At 36.5% G+C, this 15,241-nt stretch overlaps 1 protein-coding gene across 1 annotated transcript in view; it reads left to right on the top strand.

Annotated features, from left to right (window-relative positions):
- Nucleotides 1–13,146, top strand: part of LOC108667641 (ATP-binding cassette sub-family C member 4-like) — a 32,421-nt gene extending 19,275 nt beyond the window's left edge. The window contains exons 9-19 of the mRNA XM_018154682.1: nucleotides 383–462; nucleotides 896–1,046; nucleotides 1,788–1,894; nucleotides 5,339–5,459; nucleotides 6,094–6,303; nucleotides 8,397–8,524; nucleotides 9,024–9,179; nucleotides 9,466–9,555; nucleotides 9,946–10,118; nucleotides 10,834–10,963; nucleotides 13,021–13,146. Of these exons, the coding sequence (XP_018010171.1) occupies nucleotides 383–462; nucleotides 896–1,046; nucleotides 1,788–1,894; nucleotides 5,339–5,459; nucleotides 6,094–6,303; nucleotides 8,397–8,524; nucleotides 9,024–9,179; nucleotides 9,466–9,555; nucleotides 9,946–10,118; nucleotides 10,834–10,963; nucleotides 13,021–13,146 (1,472 nt within the window). The remainder of the gene's footprint in view (nucleotides 1–382; nucleotides 463–895; nucleotides 1,047–1,787; nucleotides 1,895–5,338; nucleotides 5,460–6,093; nucleotides 6,304–8,396; nucleotides 8,525–9,023; nucleotides 9,180–9,465; nucleotides 9,556–9,945; nucleotides 10,119–10,833; nucleotides 10,964–13,020) is intronic.
- The last annotated feature ends 2,095 nt before the right edge of the window (nucleotides 13,147–15,241 follow it).

Below are 15,241 nucleotides of genomic sequence, written 5' to 3'. Positions count from 1 at the left end.
TTATTTTTTAAATAAAAATGCTTGAATTTCATTAGGACCTGGATACTTTTAGAATAATTTTTTGATTCATTGAAAAATGCAGTGAAAATCGCAAAAACTGCTTCATGTATACATGGATGTTTTTACCGTAGAGAAGTAGATTCGTCTAATCAGGAAGAGAGATGAATATGACGTATTCGTTATGAATGCCCTTGATTTTAATTATAACGGATTAATTAATTATTCGGAGATGAATAAATTCTAAACGATCAGCATGTATAAGCAGGTACGGAAGAAATCGAAACAAAAAGTGAGCAAGCTTCTCAATCATATTTAGTGAGAGACAAAACTTACTTTAATTCCTAATAAAAGCTTTGAAACTAGTCTTTTAATAAAATTTCAGGTCATGTGCTAAATTGCTTCACAAAAGATATGGGACAAATTGATGAACTAATGCCGACGTGCTTATGGGACTTTTTGGCAGTAAGTCTCTCGTTTCGATATTCCACTTCAGCAGTGAATTGGATTAAACAACTAATTTGAATATAACAATGTCTTAATGCCAAATATACAGCTGCATCTCAAATATCATATTTTTTATCTTTTATTATTGAAAACCTTCAAACCACGTAAGCCAGCGTAACTTCCCACCCAAACCTTGTTACGCAAGCTTTCAACGAGGTTTTAATGTTTCGCTTTGTTCTTGTTTTCTACATTTCTTCTTCTTCCTCTTTCTGATAACTCTGCATCAAATATTGTTATTTCCCTACTTCGTTAGTGATACCACAACAATAACAACAATATTTGCATTATGTTAGCATTATTGCTAATCATCATTTTTTTAGCTTTTGTCTAATCAGAAACGCGTTATTATTTTGGCTCATCCCAGCATGCACATTTGTATTTTTATCGCCAGATATCGTTGAACACAGTGGGAATCATTGCACTGATCGGGTTCGTCTTCCCCTACATGTTCATCCCAACCGCCGTATTCGTCGTCGTGCTTATTTTGTTGCGACGTCTCTACTTGCACACCGCTCGAGACATCAGGAGGCTTGAAGCAATCAGTGAGAGTTGAACATTGTTTAACGCATCCATCTAATACTAACAATCTTTTCTGATCAGGGCTTTGAGCTCTTACTTTGAAGCTTCTACGGATAATTTCTCACTATACCTCGAAAAAATTGCGGGAATACATGTCAACTTTATGAAATACTAATTTAAATTCCTCAGCTCTGATACATTTTTTAAGCTCATTTCATCACGGATGCGTGATTGAACGAATCCGTTGCTATTTTGCTGCCGGATACCTCAGGTGTGTTCTAATTCTCAATATATTTTTTATAGCGCAACTGAGTATTGTACATTCATACTCCGTTTTTCTTTACGCTGTAATAATTTGGGATTTTAGTTTTGATCGTTTCTGTTAGAATTTAATAGACGACTAAAAATGGAAGACCACGAAAATTGTGGGGCTGATTAATTCAAGTAAAGACATTCGATATCTTCACAGCAGTTTTAGCAATTCATGAAATAGTCCAGGATTTTATTTCAACAAGATTTGAATAAAACATGTGACTTCTAACTTGACTTCTGTGTGATTTCTAACAAAAAATAGCTCTGAAATAACCACATGTTGAAAAAATGTGGTGTCAAGCATAAGCATAGAAGTAGGTAACATTTCGTCAATATTTTGCATATATTTGTACGTGAACTTGTGCTATTTATGTCTAGAAATAATCAGGCGTTCGATAGTCACCGTAATTAATAAGCTCTTAGTACAAACGCCAACAATAATTTTGCTGCAGCGCGCAGTCCGGTATTCTCCCACCTCAGCACATCTCTAAACGGTTTGACCACCATTAGGGCCTTCCGTACCCAGCGCTCCTTCGTCAAGGGCTTCGATCATCTTCAGGTATGACTTACCAAGACTTCAGGTATGACTTTGGCCAGACTTACGTCTGGCCAAAAATTTTGGACTTTGGCTGTCCCAGTTTTTAGTCTCATCTTAAAGCTGACATTCTGACCTATCCAACGGTACCAAAACCTTCCCTGTACGTTGATTTATGCGTTCACGACAGATCGCAAAAGGGTTAGGGGTGGTGGAGTTCTTCGCCATTTAACATAGGCGGAAATTACCGGCAGAACACTTAAATAGCCAGTCTGAACACGCTACGCTTTAGTTACCCGGCTGCAGTCGTGCGGGATGGTTCTCGTGCAGTCGTTCGCACCATCCATGACAGTAATTGAGCTCCACTATCGTCTAGTCTTGCATCGTTGCAACGTCGAATGTCTATTCGAGGCGCGCGGGACTTTGTGGCGCTCTCCTGAACATTCACACTTAATGGCACTGCAAACCTATCTCCTCCTAGAGTTTTTAAGCTACAGCAATGAGAGATATACCGTTCGATTCACAAATAAAAGATCTAGGTATTGGTCGTAGATTTTTCAATTTCGTTGTAGTTTTGAAATTATTTTGAAAAAGGGGGGGAAATAGGGGGAAATCGAACATTTTTCGAAAAAATTATGAAAAATGCTCCCCCAACCACAACAATTAAAATTTAGAAAAAAGCTACGACGAATCGATAGATATGGTCTTTACGCATCGAATGATATGCGTCTCGATGTTGTAGCTCGAAAATCCTAGGAGGAGATAGTTTTCTACAGTACCCCTTTTTTTGCCCGTTTTCTAAGAATTTCACGGTTTCTTTCATTTTTCGAAAAAATTGACACGAACAAAAATGCTTTAGGATTCGGTTTTACATATGTGTACCAAGTTTCAAATTGATCCGTTTGTAAATAATCGAGATAAATTTTGCACAAGATGCTCCACTTACGCTGGCACAGTCTTTATTTGGCCTAACAAGCGGAAGGACTGAAAAGCGTCCGGATTTTTGGCTTTGATAAATACTCGCGTAAAATGGATCTGAAAATAATGACGGTTTAAAATCAAAGATCGAACTAAATAGTAAGATATGAAATTAACAATGAATCACATAATATCATCACAAAATAAAGTCGCAATATGAAAGAACTTCTCAAATTGATCACAAAAACCAATAAATATCTGAATCCTGAATGAGAAAGTTTGTCACCGATCAGTTTCCTTGCTAAAAGGTTTCAAGCGTGCAAGTTTCTGTGATTAATCAATTAACATCTATTTGTAAACAAAATGACAATGTAAATGTACATAATAAGACTATAAACGTGCGATTGATGACCAGAGAATTCGTTAATTTATATTATCATGAGTGGAACAATTCTTCAGATGACGGTAGATTGAAAGGCAAGTTTCAGGAAATAGTTTTTATTTATTAACGACGTTTAGAATGCAACAAACATTCATTTTCAAGCCAGAAGGAGGAATATATATTGAAATCTTGGTGGAATTAAGTACATAATATTTGTAAATAGGATTCAACAGTACAATTTTGGACCAAAAATTACTCGGAAAATTCTTTCACAGTTCTGACAAATACGATAGTCAGAAAATATATAGCTGGAGTCCAATCTGTAGAGATAAAGGGTTCAGCTTTCGCCGGTCGGTTTTGTCGGGCCACTGCATGATCACGATGCTGGTGACTTCATTCAGCACAATGCGAGTGACGGTCTGGTTGTGAGCTTGTCTCGTGTGGTTAACTTGCCCTCCAGTTTGAAGGTAGCTAACGAGACAGCGGCTCGGTGTCTTGACTGTTAGTCCAATTTGTCTAAAACATGAAGAAGTCTACGACATTCTTTGAAGCAAAATTTATAGTCTACACCGCCCTCTCGGATAACTCCCGCGTTCTTACAGGGGCCTTTGTTGCGTTTAGTTTGGAATTTGACGTTTACATTTGATGTTTGGCATTATCAACTTGCTTTTTGATACTGCTTTGAGATCTGGTATGGTTGTGAGCTTGTCTCTGGTGGTAGGAGAAACGGTTGTTCAATGTCGCAGTTGTCACTCCAATAATTCCAATGTAATCCATAACGTGAAAAAGTCTACAACCTTCTTTGAAGTAAAATTTATTCAATACACCAGCCTCTTGGAAAACTCTCGCTTTTTTTGCAGGAGCCGTTGTTCGGTATAGTCCGGGGTTTGACTTTGTTGCTAAGGGTGTCACGGATTTGTCTGAACTCTGGAAGAATTTTCCGAGTAATTTTTGGTCCAAAATTTTACTGTTGTATCCTATTTACATATATTATGTCAATAGGATATTGTTACTGCAAACCTATTGTCACCCATATTTCCACCTAAATTTCAATATATAATGCTTTTTCTAGCTTGAAAATGAATTTTTCTTGCATTCGAAACGTCGTTAATAATTAAGTTTATTTACCAACGCTATTATTTAAAAAAAATTGTGGAGCATTCAGAGTGTACCACAGCTAGGCTACGTTATGATTTAATTCATCATTTTTTGTTGTGCCTCCAACGCAGAACATTTAGATTGAATGAAAATTCCAATTAAAGGGGCCGAAATGAGCTTTCATAGCAAGTGAACTTTCAAAATAACGAGTAAAGAAAGGTACATCTGATATCATACCATGTACCTCTCACCAGAACTACCACCCAATACCAAACTAACGTAGATTGACTGAACCTGCTTATATGAACATTTATATTTTAGCATTTTAAAGAATCGAACTTTTCAAAATGTTATTCTGATCAGAAGTCCAGTACCTAAATGCTCAGAATGAAAATTACCGTCACTTGGCACGGGGTTAAGAACTCATCATCGTACTAGAGTCTATGCCCCAAAGTGGAAAAAAACTTCCGGTTCAGCGCTGTAATGAGTATAAATTTCTCGTAATTTAATATTGAAATTCACAAATTTGCACTAATTAGCAATGAAATTAATGAATCCGCCATTCAGTTATTATTTCAATCGAGATTAACTAATATCGTCGTAATTTTACATCAAATTAAAATCTTACACACAGGTTTTTCGATTTGTCTCAAGCAATTTATATTTTTTAAACAAATACACTATGCATTGAACATTGAATGTATTCTATGCATGGAAAGTTCATTTGTGTTATGGCAGAGTTCTACTATACTAGTATAGAGTGGATGTGTTATCTCTAATATCCTAACATTCGTTACAAAAACGGCTTCTGATAGAGGCAAAAATTAAAAATAATATTACCCGATGGGGACAGGACGGTTGGAAATTTTTAATTGCAGATTGCGGATTAAAACAGAGTCGTGTGCCTGATCCGATATGGTGCTTAGTGCAATGTGAAAAAAATTCAACGATTACTTCAATTCGCTCTAGATTCAACATTTTTGATTTCTCGAATATTTTGAATGCAATGAGTCTGGGTTGGAGATGCCATATTTGACAAAGTTGACCGTAGGATATTTTTCGATGCGCAGGATTTCCACACGTCGTCGTTTTCAATTCTTACAGCGACGACGCAATGGTACGGATTTTCACTTGATGGCCTTTCAGCTTTTTTCGTCGCTTGCGTCATCATCACATGTATCGCTGATCAAGGTTCGTTTCTCGAGCAAATCTGCCCAATCATTCGTATGATATCGTTAAAATTAATTTAACATTAAGGAATAATAGGGCACATTTGATGCAATTTCTACTCATGATTTTCTCCTAACGAAATTCTCAATTGTTTAACATACGTAAGAAAAAGCCATTAGCATAATTTGCCTTTTTTCTGTTTTTAAGCTATTGATGACAGCGGGTTAATTTTCTGACATGTACGACTATTATGTAAACTATCCGGACGGCCAAGGTGCATCGAGCAACCTAAAATGATTTGATATGTTTCATGTACTTTTCTAAAAGTAGTTCAAACGCAAATAGATGAAAATTTTGCTTATTCAGTACTTTAATCAGTCTTTTGGGTACCATACGCAATGTTATTAAGTTCTATAAAATTCATATGTAAAGATTTGGAAAGAAAATTTTGTTTGTGATTCATCTGCGTAATTCATATTCATATTTGGTAATTTCATAATCTAGCAGGTCTGTATACCCTTGGACATAGGAGTCTGCAAATCTGAACTAAATAACATTAGCATTATATATAATTTTACACATAGAACTTCATATGAAAATTATTTGAATTCAGATATTTTTGTACATGATTGACGATCGTCAATGCGGCAAACAGGCCACCGCAGTGGTGATGTTGGACTGGCCATCTTCTGCGCACTGATGCTCACCAACACTCTTCAGTGGGGCGTTCGACAGTCGGCCGAAGTAGAGAACCAAATGATTTCTGTGGAGCGGGTGCTGAATCTCAGCGCATTACAGCCAGAGGCCCCACTGATCTCGGACGTAGGCGAGTCACGCAGTAGAGCAGAAGTTTTCCAAAGAGCAGGTGCTCTTAGGTAATAAAAAATATCGACTCTCCCTTCACTCCTCGGGCAAACTTTCCCGTTCTCTTCTTATCTCTCTAAACCCAACTAAATCATATGCACCATAACAAACATAATTGTTCGCTATGCATCTTTCCTATCCTAATCTTTTTTCGGTTGTGCTTTTTCTATCTGGCTACTCTGTGCCACAACTTTTTCACGTTTCTTTAGCGGTACTGTAACAACAACACTACTTATCTTTTAACAAACTTATATTTTTAGCAAAACTTCCGAATATTGACAAACTTAGGAAAATATCATGCTTATTCAGAAAATTTACATTTCAGGTATCCGTATTATAGTACGTCATGTCTACAACACTATTTGTATCACTTCAATTTATTGTTTGTCAAACACGTTGTAAAGTATTGGAGCTGTTATTTACTTCCCATGCATGATATCGCTAAAAATTTGTTGTTAACTTTGTAAATATTGTTCATTTCTGGAATTAGCGGCATGAAATTTTGGAATATTAAGGAATTTCATCTTCAAGAAATTTTGTCTCCACACAATAGGAAAAAGTTGATGAATATGCAGATAATTCAATAAATAAGTTCTTTGACCTGAAATCAGGCGTAGGACATTAAGAGACTAGTTGTTGTAGAGCAAAGGGCAACCTGATGCTCTTTCACAAAATTCCTACGAATATTCTAATAGCCAAAAGTCCATTCGTCTTATTATTTTGAACGAATTTATTTAAGATGTGCACAGAAACTATACGGCTAAAGTCCACTGCGGTCCTATGCTGAAAATGTAGCCTCCTGGCAGTTTTAAAGCTCACAACAATTTGGCCTGGCCAACCATTTTCATTCTTTCAAGACTAAACAAAGTTATTAAAGTCAGACCAGTCGCACAGATCGAGTGGCCAAACAGACCCAAAAAACTCCAAGCCAAGTGTAACGTCTCCAAATAGAATCCTAGGCGTTATGAGATTTTTGTCAGTGTAGAGGAACTTTGCCATCTACTTAATTTGATGTTTATCAAACTATAAGGTATCCTCCACCATTCTGTATCATGTATTGACTAAGCTCAAGACATGCCAACTACAGGACAGTTTGAGGTTATTATATCACGTTAACTATGTTCCAGATTTATTATTCCATTTTGCCAATCTTTTGCATAGGCACCTTTTGAGCCTAGAGTCATTCTCATCTTCCCTTTCGAGCTGACAACTTCTGTGTTTATACTAGTCAGTGCCGTTATTCCACTCATAAATATGTGTTGCACTTAACGTGTTTCAGCTCTGATAACCTGTTTCAAAACTATTTTACCAATGTCGTTATATTGAATGATTGCTTATTATAGGGAAAAGGGTTGATGTAAACTAGGGAACGTCAAGAGTCTTGAAGCTAATGCATTAAATGGAACAGTCGAGTCCAATGAACGATTATAACCCAAGTTCGCCGTAATGAAAGGATGGTTTATTAATATGTATTATGACTAAATGTCACTTGTTCAATGGCTCACATAAATTCACGTAACCCTCACCGAATTTTTGTAAGAACTTATAGGTGGTTTGACGCAAGCGAAACAAAATACCCTGGCATGTTGTAAGCACGTCTGGAAATGTTAATAACTTTCAATGAAAGTTGCTGGCTATCGAGTACACCATGAATCAATTAAACATTTGAGGATGTTATGATCCAACAAACTCGAAGGAAAGTTTTAAATTTTTAATTTACATTCAATATTAAAATTCATCTTAAATCTCTGTATTAAGAGTATGAAAGGTAATTTTTGTGGGTCGAGGGCACACCCAAATTACCATCTTATTATTATCATTTTATTCTTATAAAATAAAACGTTGCTTTGTCATGGTATAATAAACAGGTTATAAGGAAAATCTGAATAATAATTATTTTAAAACCAAACCGAATTTGCTGATCTTCTTATATATGTTGAGTTGCTTGTAAAAAACTAACCCGAGCAAAGGCTCTGTCACCTGCTTTTATTTGGTGTTTCGACGAATATTCAAATAGTAGTACAGCAAAATATACAAGGAAATATTTCTTATGATTCAGAGATTTTGTCAAAATTTGTAACGCTTGGTTTTCAGACGCCAACATAAAGCCTGGTTGGCCAACCACTGGACAAATTGACTTCAGGAACGTGAGCCTTCGTTATGAGGAAAACCAGCCCCTGGTTCTGAAGAATATCTCATTTACCATCACATCAGGTGAAAAAGTACGTCGACTTTATAAATTTTTATGAAATGGTGTGTGCCAATCAGAATAATATAAATATAAAATATCAAGATAATGTGATTGGTAAACCACTCTTTTACTAAAATTTACTGAAAAAATACCAAGAAATATTCCCATAATTCAATCAAATGTTTTTTTTAGGTAAAATTCCTTCGTGTCGAAGCTCGGGTAAAAACAATGAAAAAAACAGTCAAAATTTGCTTGAATAATTAAAACTTATATTGATCAATAAATGAGAAATTCTGCGTTAATTTCTATGGCGATTTCTTAATGCCCGTATTTCTCAGCTATAAGATTAAAGCTAAACTCAGGAACGACTTCATCAAAATATGTAGAATTTTTTCATATTGTACTTGTTCAAGTGTGTAGTGAAATGAATGCGTTATAGGCAGCTGTTATGAGTTTAATTATGAGGATACAAATTTTCTCCTCGATAATAACTTGTCATAGTTACCGTTTATTTTATTTGTTTATTTCAGATCGGCATCGTGGGCCGTACAGGGGCAGGTAAGTCGTCACTCATCTCTTGCTTGTTGCGCTTGACGGAACCCACCGGACAGATCAGCATCGATGGCGTGGACATCGGCAAGCTCGGACTGCACACTCTCCGCAAGAACATTTCCATCATCCCTCAGGTGGGACATTTGGGAATTGCACGGATTTTTATTTGTGATGAGAGGATAACCTGATTTTAGGATAACCTAGTACGTTGCTTAAATCGCATTTTTCGTCTACAAGATGGGGAGGAATAATTAATTAATTAGAAATTCGAATTTATTAAATTAATTTTACTTTAAATTGATACTTTTTCTCTGACTTTTCAATTTTCTTTGCTAAAGTCAAATGATACAAATCATTTCACAATTTCACATGCGTGAATACTATATTTGCACTATCGAAAAATGTGTATTTTCCTCACAGGACCCTGTACTATTCAATGGCTCTCTTCGTATGAACTTAGACCCCTTCAACGAGTACTCAGATGAGCAACTATGGAATGCACTTAACGAGGTATGGTAGTCGAGTTGAGCTATTTGTGCATTATTCAATTCGCCACATCATATTATGTAGAGCTCGAAAATTAAGATCTCCCGCGCATAGAAATTCATTGGGAAAAGTGATAGAAATTCATTGGGAAAAGTGAGCCTTATTTAAATCACGAAGTTATCATGAGCCGATTATTCGTTATTTTTAAATCCTTCCGTCAGTTTAGTTTAAATCCTTCCGTCAGGGACAGTGGAATATGGCTGTTCTGCTATGATTGTTTTAATTTTTATCAGTTATCAGAGCTTAGGGGAGCTTTAAAAAGTGAATAATGTGCTCAAACACTGCGCTTGAAATTTCTGAAGAGTTTTTTATCACTCGAGCAACTAATGTTCTTTGGATGTTCAAACTGTGAAGGTACAAATGAAGGAGGCGGTACAGGCGAGTCCCGATGGTCTGGATCAGACTGTGGAGGAGGGCGGCAGCAACCTGAGTGTGGGGCAGCGGCAGCTCGTGTGTCTGGCTCGCGCCATCCTCTCGCACAACCGCATCCTGCTCATCGATGAGGCAACCGCCAACGTCGACTCAAAGTGAGAATTGATTGTCGCTAAATATGGAGTTCGTTTTTCACTAATTGTTTTAGAATGTAATATCACATAGCGTATTTATGAGTGTAATTAATGATGAAGTAAGAACAGGCAGAAATAGAGCTAGCGCATTGCTTATTACTCACATTCATGGTTCATGTCTTTAAAAGAAAAGAGCAGCATGAAGGTACAGCAATCAGCAGGATTTGGCGAGTGTACTCGTATATAGGTAAGAGACTTTCGTGTCCTGCATGGAGACATCAAAGTTCATTAAGCACCAGGTACATTTCTTAGAGGCACACGTTAAAACTTCACAATTTAATTTGGGTTTTCTCTTCCAATCTATCGACTGGATCCGTCTGAACTTCAATACGAATCACATCGTCCATGAACGATTATGAACTTTAACAATATGCCGCTAAAAGTTTGCACTCAAAAAGTTTATGCATGAATTTTACTAAAGAATTAAGTTTAATTTTTCATCTGGTTCCTACAGTTTTTTAGAACTCAAATTTAGTAATTATTTCCAGTAAAATCCAGAGAATGGATTTTGTTATGATTGAAAATCTGACGGCCTCATCATTCATCATTTCGATCGTTAAAAATCTTTGATTTACTTTATACCTAGATAACAGTCTCTAAGGTCTATCGAAATGATGTTCGTTTGATTATATGAATTTAGATTATTATTTTGTAACTAGAAGTTACGATCTTATAGGGCAGATGAGCTGATTCAGAAGACCATTCGGGAGAAGTTCCAGCGATGCACGGTGCTGACTGTGGCCCATAGACTCCAAACTATCATGGACAGCACAAGAGTGATGGTGATGAGTGATGGAAAAATCCAAGTAAGACAGTATCTAAGATAATAATCTCAGATTTACGTTACGTATTTCCTCAGATCAGAGAAACATATGTATGAGATTTATCAAACGTATTTTTAGTATTGGTACGTATTAATTGTAGGTATACGCGTTGGCCAATAGTCATCAACCAGGTAATGAAACTTATTATTTTTACTACAGCTGGCGATTAGAGAATATAGAAAGGATCGTGCGCAGGAGCCAGATGTTCTCAACTCAGATGGCAAGAACAAATTTTAACTTTATGTCTCTCACACCCATGGACCAAACTAACACAATTTCATGCTTAATCCCATTCCCATTTGATAAAGTATTACATACCTCAGCTTATGACTTTGACACAAATAGTGATATTGTTATCCAGTGTTCATCAGTACGTTCTTGAAAACTATTAACTTTACTAAAAATTTTCTTTGCGAATAGGGTTCATGAAAAGTTAGGAAATATGAGAAAAAAATGTTCAGCCCCGTATGTTGATTCAATCACTCATATAAATCTTAAAATTTGTTCTAGGAAATTTCATGCTACACTTATGCTAATATCATCAGGCCTAAATGTGTGCAAATGAAACTCCAAACTTTATTGTGAATTATCATATGATCTAGAGGATTGATTTAAAGCAGTGGTTCCCAAAATGGGAGATATCGCCCGCCCTAGGGGCGGTGGAAAGATTTTGGGGGGCGGTGAGGAAGAAGAGGGCGGTAGGGGGGCGGCAGTCCGAAGTCGAAGTCGGAAGTTCAAACGTTGTTTGACGATTTATACGCAACGCATGCAGCACATGACTCCCAGCGATGTTTTTTTTACCCAGATCTGTTTTTTTAACCTCTCCTGGGTTTACGTCTCGGACAAATTAACGGCCGGACTCGCGGCCGGTCTCACGGCCAATGTCCAAATCCTTGAGATATTCCTTGATCCTTCAACGATCAAGGAATATCTCTCAAACTAATGAACGTAACTCGATGAAACTTGGTACAGGTATTCATTAGGACCTAACGGAAATGTTTAGCTCGTGAAATTTTTTTGAATTTTGCCTTCATTTGAGAGTTATATGGCAATACGGCCGAAATTCACAGTGATAAAGGAATTTCTTCCAAACTACTGAACAGATTCGAACGAAAGCTTGAGTTTACAGTCCTAACTACCGGACGGTAATGTNCAGCAAAATATATAAATTATCACGAGCTAATAACACCGTTGGGAGTTTACATATTTAATAACAAAGTTTCGATGAAATCTGTTCAATTTCTTGATCGCCGTGAATTTAAGCGACAAATTACCCGGCGATACGGGCCGAATATAAGGAAGTGTGAAATCAGGAATGACTGTGAAATAAAAAAAACTCGCAAATAAAGGTAAATCGAAAATTATTTTGAAAGTTAAAAAAACCACCGTTTGGTAGTTAGGAATGTTTATTCAAATTTCGTTCAAATCTGTTAAGTAGTTGGAAAGAAATTCTTTGATCATTGCGAATTTCGGCCTGTATCGCAATATAACTCATGAATAAAGGTGAAATTTAAAAAATTTTCACGAGCTAAACATCACCGTTAGGTTCTGGTGAATACACGTTCCAAGTTTCATTGAGCTGCGTTCATTAGTTTGGGAGATATTCCTTGATCATTGAACTTGGAAATTGGCCGTGAGACCGGCCGTAAATTTGCCCGAGACGTCCTAGGTTTCTAGTGCTGAAACAGTGAAAACTGCTGAAAAACATATTGGTTTACTAAATGGGGTTCTATTTGCGAAATAAACATTTGCGTTTAACCTTTATCTTTTAAAGTTGCAGCGTACTAAATTTCTAGACTGAGGCGTATGTTTGTATATGTGTCTGTGGGGGGCGCTAGAAATTCACTAGGGAGCCAAAGGGGGGGCCAGCCTGAAAAAGTTTGGGAACCACCGATTTTAAGTATTTTATTGTTTCAGTAAGTAGAGAGAATTTTACAAAAGTTACGTAATTTTTTACAAGTTGCGTAGTTAAAGTATACCTAAAACTGCACCTACTCCTGCTTAAACCCATCGCTCCAAGAAGATCTTTACCACGACAGGAGCTGGATGCCCCTTACACGCTGCTGCTGGACCGCGACTCGCTCTTCTCGCACCTCGTACGCCAGGCCGACGACGCGACCGCGGAGTGCTTGCCCAAAACTGCAAGGGAGGCTTACAAGAAGTGAAATATTTTGACACCGCCTTTGTGATAAATTAATCATTCGGATAAAAGTTTGAACGGATATTAAAGATCATATCGTATTTTCTTGAACTGGATAATTAGATTGCTGGATTAGTATTCTCTTCAACTGGATTGAAGTGGATTGATTAGATTAATAGGATTAGACCAGGTAATGAATCTTGCAACTTGCCTAGTCTCATATAAATAGAGGTGGAGCGTTGTTGATTTAAACAAATAAGGTGTTTTTTGTTTGCCTGATATATTCAGTTTTGCCTATTTCTAGCCGTGATGGATGTTCTGCGATGCCTTAACGAAAGAATGGAAAAAGCAGAAGGGGCAAAGAATGTCCAGCAAGAGGAAGGAGAGAAAGAAATGAAGGAGAGGCGAGGAAAGAGGCGGATGGCACATGATTAGATTGTGGATTGGATTGGGGGAACCCGCCGGGGGCCGGATTATTAACACACCGTTATGTACACCTAGCGACTTACGCAGCGCATAATTATTGCTAAGTAGACGTAACTCGAAACGGCGTTTTTTTTCAAAACATTTCGGCTTAGATTTACGTCAAAAAATTGTAGGTATCTTTACAACTCGGAGGTTGCGTAAGTGGAGCTACGCATAACTTTTTAAAGTATAAAGCGATTAGATCATATTATGTCACTTATAAAAGGGCGAAATATGGAAAATTTTTGTTCAAATCCAAACCAATAATCTATAACCGTGCCATTAGTGAATAAATTTCAATCGTTTTTCTGCCAAGGGCTAATTTGGTTTATATTTACGTTATAAATTGCACGCAAATGTTAATCTCTCTATTCTATAGTACAAATGCATTTTCGATGCAAAATTATGTAAAGCCTGCCCAGCAAACAATTTTTTCTACTCAAAAGATTTCTTTGTCCATTACACTCACCGTCTCCAATTTATACTCTAGTGTCTAGACTCTTTGGTATCGCACTAAGTTAAACCCGTTAATTATTATTTAGACGAATGGTAATTTGTAGTTTTTAAAAACTAATATTAGTCTTGAATTTTTACAGTTTTCCCGCAGATGTCTAAATAAAAATGATTCTAATTGAGTGGAGCTAGACAATGTTTACTGGACCAAGACGATATTACGGAGATTTTTTAATGTTTTAATGTCAGCTCTAGAAAGTCTGTCAACTTAATGAGCACTATACATACTATTAACCACTATTTTGGTAACCTAACCAAGGATCGAATGATGAAATAGTTAATGAGAGCTCTGACTTTTGCATAAACATATAGACATATCATAAATTAGGGTAATAAAGAAAAAACTGTAGTCAAAGCTTAACTAGAAACTCACTTTTCATTTTTTATAAATCATGTACATCATAATCAGCTTTGAGTTTTTCATATCCTCAAGCCCTAATTTATTCATTTTTATATGGGATCATTAACATCAAGTAAATTTATGTACTCATGTGACACTCTGCTAAATTATTTTACCTGTTTAATTCCTCCGAGGTTCACAGTAATATTTTATATCTCACTATTACTTCATTATTCATTCAGAACTACTTTATTAAGTATATTTTCCACCATATGAGAAGCATGAAAACAAAATTTGTTGTGAATATGAGGTATCATAGCTATTAATCAAATAAACTGTGAATAAATTATTCAAAAGAAATTGCAAGCTCCTACATTCTATGATGCATGCGTGACTATTGAATGATCATTTTTGTATCTTTTTAGCACATTTTCTCACTTATGGAAAAAAGGCGCTATTGTACTCGTCCTGTCCGTCCGTCCGTCTGTCCGTGACTTCACGTTTTCGTCGACGAGAAAATGCGCTCTCTGTCACTCACTGCAGTGAGTACTGAGTTATATTTTTTGAAAACCTTTCTAGCATGATATGCAGACTATGAATTATAATGCATTATCAAATTTTTCTATTTGAATATGAGAAAAATGATGACATTCAACTGTTTCAGAACAACAAATTCCTTGAAAATCATAGTTTACTAATCGGGTGCAACTTTTATTGTATGGTTGTGGACTTTTTCATGGAATTGATGATAGTTGAGATATCTTGGAGGCTTGAGCTGCTCCTATCTCCATTGGATGTTGGA

The sequence above is a fragment of the Hyalella azteca genome, unplaced genomic scaffold (assembly GCF_000764305.2).
Source record: "Hyalella azteca isolate HAZT.00-mixed unplaced genomic scaffold, Hazt_2.0.2 contig4818, whole genome shotgun sequence".
NCBI classification, from domain to species: Eukaryota; Metazoa; Arthropoda; class Malacostraca; order Amphipoda; family Hyalellidae; genus Hyalella; species Hyalella azteca.
The sequence above is the reverse complement of the archived record's forward strand: the minus strand, read 5'-3'. Positions and strand labels throughout refer to the sequence as shown.